This window comes from Peromyscus leucopus, chromosome 1 (genome assembly GCF_004664715.2).
Source record: "Peromyscus leucopus breed LL Stock chromosome 1, UCI_PerLeu_2.1, whole genome shotgun sequence".
In the NCBI taxonomy this organism is placed as follows: domain Eukaryota; kingdom Metazoa; phylum Chordata; class Mammalia; order Rodentia; family Cricetidae; genus Peromyscus; species Peromyscus leucopus.
In genome coordinates this window covers 22,671,967-22,679,075 of record NC_051063.1, presented here as the reverse complement: position 1 = coordinate 22,679,075, position 7,109 = coordinate 22,671,967, and the positions used below count along the sequence as shown (strand labels likewise).

General features: G+C 44.8%; 1 protein-coding gene across 1 annotated transcript in view; it reads right to left on the bottom strand.

Moving 5' to 3' along the window:
* Positions 1 to 3,899: 3,899 nt before the first annotated feature.
* Positions 3,900 to 7,109, bottom strand: part of Slc1a1 (solute carrier family 1 member 1) — an 81,188-nt gene continuing 77,978 nt past the window's right edge. Inside the window, exon 12 of the mRNA XM_028894428.2 lies at positions 3,900 to 5,473. Coding sequence (XP_028750261.1) covers positions 5,227 to 5,473 — 247 coding nt within the window. The 3' untranslated portion in view covers positions 3,900 to 5,226. The remainder of the gene's footprint in view (positions 5,474 to 7,109) is intronic.

The following is a 7,109-nucleotide window of genomic DNA, read 5'->3' as shown; positions in this document are numbered from 1 at the left end:
GGGTTGCATTCTGGAAATACTACTCAGTTCAGGAGAGACTTCTGGAAAAGGTTCTGAGGTTGGTGTGGGGTTAGTTCAGTTTAAAAGCCCAGAAGAAGCTGGAAATGGGATCTGAAGTTTGGCCAGGGCAGGGACAGCCACTTACATTGTGTGGCCGTATAGTTTTGGTAATCATCGGTGTAGAGGGATAGCTGTGGTAATGGATGGCTTTCTGGTGGAATGGCACGGAGAGACACCAGAATGATACAGAGCTTGTTCACCCATCCCTCAGTATTCATGGCCCCCTGTGCATTTGCCAGAAGCTGAGATCCTGAGTCAAAAGCAGAAGAAGGGGTAGCTTAGGAAGGTGTCAGGAAACGCGAAGGGGAGGGACAGAGAGCTGGATGGTCATAGGCTGATCAAAGTTGATGAGTATTGCAGAAGACCGGAGGCTGATGACTGAGGAAGTGCCTGTTTGGATTTTGCTAACAGGGCACTGGTTACCTTGGAGGTTAGGAGAGCTGTGTGGGTGGAAGGCAGACTGCAGAGGATTAAGACTTTAGCCAGGGGGAGGAAATGAAGGCAAAGGGAAGACTGATGAACAGCTTAAAAAGTGTGGAGGAAAAGGAAGAGCAAAACTGGGCTCCAGCTTCTGTCCTGGTATTTGCCAGCCTGCCTCTAATTTTGTAACCGATAGCTCTTCTGGAAAATTGGGCTTTGATTGCAGGACGTAAAGGAGATTTGGGTGGAAGGATATGATATTAATGATATCAAATCAGTTATAAGGAGGGAAGGCCAAGCCATTAGGTGAAAGGAGGGTCATAGATACATTAATTACCCATAGCCAGAATGGGAAAAATGGGGACGGAGAATTTGAATAAGGAAGTTTGGTTGGAGCAAATTAAGTGATGTGAGAAAGCACAAACAACTTAGAAAGAAGAAACTGGATGCTCTCTTGCACCCCTGCCTTGGCTTTGCCAGCATCTTGAAGCCCTGTAACTAACTGGCTAGTTGGGAAAAGACTTGGAATCATGTGTATGTCCTAGCTGGGTGAACTCAGGCAAGTAACTTGGTAGGCCAATTTCCTCATCTGGAAAACAGGGCAATAGGAGTGTTAAAAAGAACAAATACGATTTATATATATATAATTTAGCTCTGTGCCAGCACATGATCAATGCATGATCTCATTAATGTATTTAAATCGCTTTATTGAGGCATGATTGTCATGCAATAAACTATTTAATGTGTATAATTTCACATAACCATCTGTACAGTATCACCCTGTCACCACCTCCAAAGCAAGCTTCCCTCCCTCCCTCCTCCCTTCCCTTCTCCTATGCTCAAAACCCTTAGCAAAACTGTAAGTATTGCACTGCTTTTTTTTTTTTTAAATTATAGGCATTATGCTGTAAAGCAGATCTCTACCATGATTCTTCAATGTCTTGAAATGTTTGGGTCGCCTGAGACTTGAGTTAAAGTGAATCACATGCCACCACCTCTGTTCCTTATGTGACCTTGGGAAAGTGTCTTAACCTTTTGTGCCAGCTTTATTTATTTATTTTTTGGAGGGGGCAGGCGTCTTGGGTTACTGGAAAAGATCACTAAGGTGAGAGGGTATTGGAGTTGCATGCCCTCCTGTAACAAGTCCTTTTTCTGTCCCACCAGCTAGCTCACAAATAACAACACAGAAACTTCTTCTTAATTACGAAAGCTTGGAGACTTCTTAATTATGAAAGCTTGGCCTATAGCTTAGACTTGTCCCACTAGCTCTCATAACTCAAATTTACCCATTTATATTAATCTATGTTCTATCATGGCATTACCTCTCTTCCATCTTGTACCTTCTGTTTCCTCTCCATGTTTCCTGGCATCTCCTGTGTGCCTAGATTATCTCCTCCTACTTCCCCTCTCTATCTGGAAGTCCCACCTATACCTCCTACCTAGCTATTGGCCATTCAGCTCTTTATTAAATCAATCACAGCAATACATCTTCACATAATGTACAAATATCCCTCAGTACCCACCAGTTGTGTGTCTCTTGTGGTTTCTTGTTGAGCAATTACTAATTGTAGAATATCAGTGCAGATGCGTATCTCATCATCAGTGCTTTGCCAAGGCTGTGCAGAACCCCTTCCCCCCTCCACAGAGGGAAGCTTCCTAATCACCTGCAAAGCCATTATGGCTTCTGCTCCCCTCTCCTGATCAGCAAGTCACACTGTTTCCCATGGTGACCTAAAAACAAGGATGGGTTTTTAATAACCCAGAGAGCTTACAAAAAATCAAAGTCCTCCATTGGTATTGGTAATGACACTCTCTTTTGGGAGAAGGCTAAGCTCATGTACTGGGCCTCTGCTCAGCTGCACCAAACTTTGTTCTAAGGGGCTGTGTTATTGGGAATGTCCGTTCCCACCCCCACATTGCAATCAAGACTCTGTATTCCTGTGGCTAGAAATCAACTGGCATTTGTATGCTGCCCTTCTTCAGTGGGGCCCAGGAAACTGTCTGTTCCTTTGATATCTACCACACAAATGAGTCACCTTCTACAGAACTTGCTGATAAGTGGGGTGCTCAGGTAGGAGCATGCCATCCCATTCAAGGGCACTTCAAATCCTGCCACTTGTAATTGGTAATCCTATCTCAGAGGGTAGGATTGGCGCTTCAGTGAACCAAATCATCACGCTATTTGAGATATGGCTGCCTTCCATGATAGCAATTTCTAGCAAATTCTATTTTCATTTCAGCCACAAAATATGAGCTCAACTATTCATAATGAGCCTGTATTTCAGCCTTGTAATCCTCACTGGTAACCATGAAGGATCAGTATGTTTTCCTCAAATCCTGACCTCTCATTCTCGGGGTGATAAAGAGTTTTCAAACCAATCATCTCTGGTTTTAAAGCCAATAATCATAGAGCTTCTTACACTAGCCCGGCATTTTACCTTTCCACACCTACCCAGGTAAATAAGATAAAAAAAAATAGATAAGAGGCAGGAAGATAAGGGGGCAAAGAGTGGGAGAAATGTTTATTGAGAAGGAAATGGAACATGTCCTTTTTCACGGTTAACAGCACAGGGCGTTAAGTGGCTGGCTACAAGGAATTTGTGAACAGCTCTACCAAACTCTAGTGTCCCTAATGAGAGCCACCAGATAAGGGGGACAGAACCATTCATTTCTAAATTATTCATTCAACTTCATTTCGACTTACTTCCTATAAAGAATACTGATATTTGTACGTCAGATTTCAGAGTCATTGGTCACTGTGACGTTTAGTTGGTAATTCAGTGTCCATTTCTTGTAGCTTTCAGGTGCAGGTGGCCAATCCTGAGCTCTCGTTCACCTCCCTGCAATCTTTGGCACAGTTTCTGGCTTCTTAAATATAAAACCACGGGTGTACGGTGGCTAGTGAGACTACAGAAACAGTGGCGTTAAGAATCTGTCTCCATGTCAAGTACAAGTTTTTGTTGCGCTTTATTTACAGGATGAGGGCAGAAGTGTAGACTTTTAATAAGCTGTCTTCAGAAATGAGCAGGAGAAAGACAGAGGACTCGAAGCAGCAAGGCCAAGATTCTCCGAATGATCCTTTCCTAAGGAGGCAGAAGGAAATGGAAACATTTTCCCTGAACCACTGGCACCAGTAGCTCACGGCCTGGGTTTTATTTTATAAGAATTCAGTATAGAGCTGGGCATGGTGGTGCACACCTTCCAGTCCCTCACTAGGGAGGCAGAGGCAGAAGGATCTCTGTGAGTTTGAGGCCAGCCTAGTCTACATAGTGAGTTCCATGATAGCCAGTCCTATGTAGAGATACCCTGCCTCAAAAAAAGCCCCCAAAGTAAAAAAGATATAAAATAAAAAGAATACAGTATAGGGATCGCTTGGTCCCCTCGCGACGTGGCTTATTCAACTTAGGCAGCCTGTCTTGAAGCACAGCTTGGGTGATGGCTTGCCACTATTGTTTCTGCCCTCGTGGGCAGAGGGGACCAAGAGCAGTGAAGGGGCAGCCTTGTGAAGTGGGCCTGAGTTTCCTTGAAGAGCGAAGCCTTGAAGCCTTCTGTTTGGATCTGAGCACATCCAGCCTTTGGGAGAGCTGCCTTTGCAAATGCATTTACTCAGTGTTCACAGGGACTCCTCCCTGGAGGGAGCTTGAGCCCAGGAGTTGGAAATGATTGGCTGTGCCACCATAGAGTTCCACCATAATACATTTCTGTTTTAGGGGTGAAACACAGTAACCAAGCAACTTGATGTCTTTTCCCAGAGCTCCCTGACAATGTTCTGGTGAGCTCCAAAGTATACCTTAGCTGGAATTGCAGGATTTGTTTGTTTGGTTAGTTGGTTGGTTTTTTGAGACAGGTTTTCACTGTATAACAGTCTTGGCACTCACTTTGTAGACCAGGCTGGCCTTGAACTCATAGAGATCTGCCTGCCTCTGCCTCCTGAGTGCTGGGATTAAAGATGTGCGCCACTACCACCCGGCTTGGAATTGCAGTTTTGATTCAAGTACAAGGAGAGTGTCTTATTTCACATTGATAGTTCATTACTGATCTTTGTCTTGCAAATTATATGAAAATAATAAATATACACACATATACATATAGTTCTATACCGAACACTGGCTAAACAGCTACCAGCATCCCAATACAGTACATTGAATAAAAAACCCTCTCCCTTCCCCTAAACCCCACAACTATCTTAAACTATTATTGCAGAATTATGCTGATCCTTTTCTTTTCTGTTAGAGTAGTTTGAGAGTGACTGAAGATGAGGTCAAATGGAGAATTTGGCACTTTAACCGGGTAGGGAGGGCTGTTGAGATGCATCATAATCTATAAAAAGTGAGAAGGCAAAGGAAGTCATGCCAATAGAAAGCCTGAGTAAAAATTTGTAGCCAATAATAATAATATTGTTTAAAAACACTGGTCTATGCACAAGAAAGCAATTTCTCTTCCATATCCATTCCCTAATTCCTACAGTTAACTACTTCTTATGCTTCCACACTTTGTTTTATAGAATTAGAAAATCCAGATAACACAACTTTCTTAATTTTCTTTCATTCTACCCCACCCCCAATTCCCAAACCCAGAGAACAAAGGCTATAAAGCCAAATATAGAAAATAATCTGGAGGTCTGTTTATCAAACTAAATGTACAGTTGACTCTTAGTGTTTCTCTCATTCCTTAATGTTGGAGTTTGCTAAGAGATGGCTCCCGTGGAGATGTCCGTTCTCATCCCAGTCATCGGGAGCTAGGCCTCTAGAACTGTGAGGTCTGGGTAAATGAGATGGTATCAGATTTGTCCACTGCAAATCCGCCATTGACATAGGACTTCTTGGTATCGGAGTCTTCATTGTCAAGGATTGTGGGTTCCAAGGCAAAGGGGTTCACGATGTTGACTTCAGATGAAACATCCATCTGCTCCAACTCCTTCTTTGAGAGTTTCTCCACGATGCCAGTCCCAAATGCGTCACCCAGGACATTCACCATGGTCCTGAACCGGTCCCTGGGAAAGAGACAGGAGAGTCAGAAGGAGTCCAGGTTTCATCTTCCTTCACTGATGGATGGATGGAGAAAGAAAGGTTCTGATGCGTCTGGTTAAGATTTAAGTCAATGCAGAATGCTGTCCCCTGACTCGCCAGATGCCTCACTGGCCTGGGGCAGAAGGTGGCTCCCAAAGGGACAGAATGAGAAAATGGGCTCTACTTGGTCCGTGCTCCCAGACAGTAGCAATGACCTTTCCCAGTCTCCAGAAATTCCCTCCTTTCTTCCCAAATAAGAATGGGGTCTCCAGAGATACCTGGAGGGTACTAAGGATGGTTCAGAACTCAAGAACTTGTCTTTGAGCTGACTTCAGTTTTGTGGCTTTCCTAGGTGCCCTGGCATTATGGGCTCTCTTTTGGCTAAGGTGAGGGAATCTGAATATTTGGTTGGGGTGGACGGTGCCGAGTATGTGAGTCTCAGGTGTGTCCCCAGTGTCCCTGGTGTACTTATGTCTACCAAATAAGGTCACTCCATGAACAACCTGGCAAAGACATGGGACAACATGGCATCCAGAAAATAAAGGCCAGCTGGGAAATGGATTCCTCTTGGATACATCCTCCATTTGTCTTAATCATAGGCAGGCCAGAGAAGAGGCCAGTGGCAGGAAAAGCCTATTGTAAAGGCCTCCAGAGGGTGTGTCCATTTTGATACTGAGGATTTGGTGAGAGAACTGTGAACATGGGTACGCTTGTGAGATGGCACTGTGAGACAGGAAAGGACAACAGTGACTGCACATGCCACTGTGGATGCCCTTCTGACAGGAGACGTGCCACAGAGTGCACTGGCCCAGCATCCCTGCATCCCATAGTTTGGACCTTCCACTCATCTTGGCAGTGAAAGTCACTGCTTCTAGGAAAAGCCAGGGTTCAAGTCAGCCCGGTTCTTCCTTTACCTGGGATGCCCATTACTGTGCAGAAGTCACAGCTCCCAAGCCAGGTACAAGGTTGGCACCTCCACAGCATGACTGTGTCCCTTTCTCCAAACCTAGCTGCTGTTTATAGACTGTACAACCCTGGTCTCTCTCTAAGGTGAGGTTCAATATGGAGCTGTATTCAATCTGATGGTCAGGAGCAGAGCCACACCTTGGTACTGGAAGGCAGGTGTGAGTATCAAAACTAAAGCCAGAGACCAGGCTGTTCCACTTTCAATTCGGGGCATCAAGGAGGCATATCCTCAGACAGATGTTCTGTGTATGGTGTGTGTGTGTGTATGAGATACAAGAGAGCGGTCAGGGGCTAAGTGGTTTGATGCCTTGCCATCACAGCAATAGAACTTGCCCTAAGCCGAGCATGTACCGAACTGCCAGGCATACTTCTAGACACCTGGCTCAAATGAACCCTTTTGGTCCCTACAACAAGCCACTGAGGTAGGCATAACTTTTTCCCATTTCATGGATAATGCCATTGGGCCTCAGAGGGGTTAAGGAGCATGTTCGAGATCCCAAACCTAGCAAGATACCAGATGAGGATTTAAACACAGGCATATGCTAAAACCTTTGTTCTTGTCACCAGCCCAGAGGATTCCAAGACAGCTGGAAAGAGGCTGGGGTTTCAAAGCAGGTGGTGCCCTGTTTATGAAGCTAACTTGGGGCTGGGATA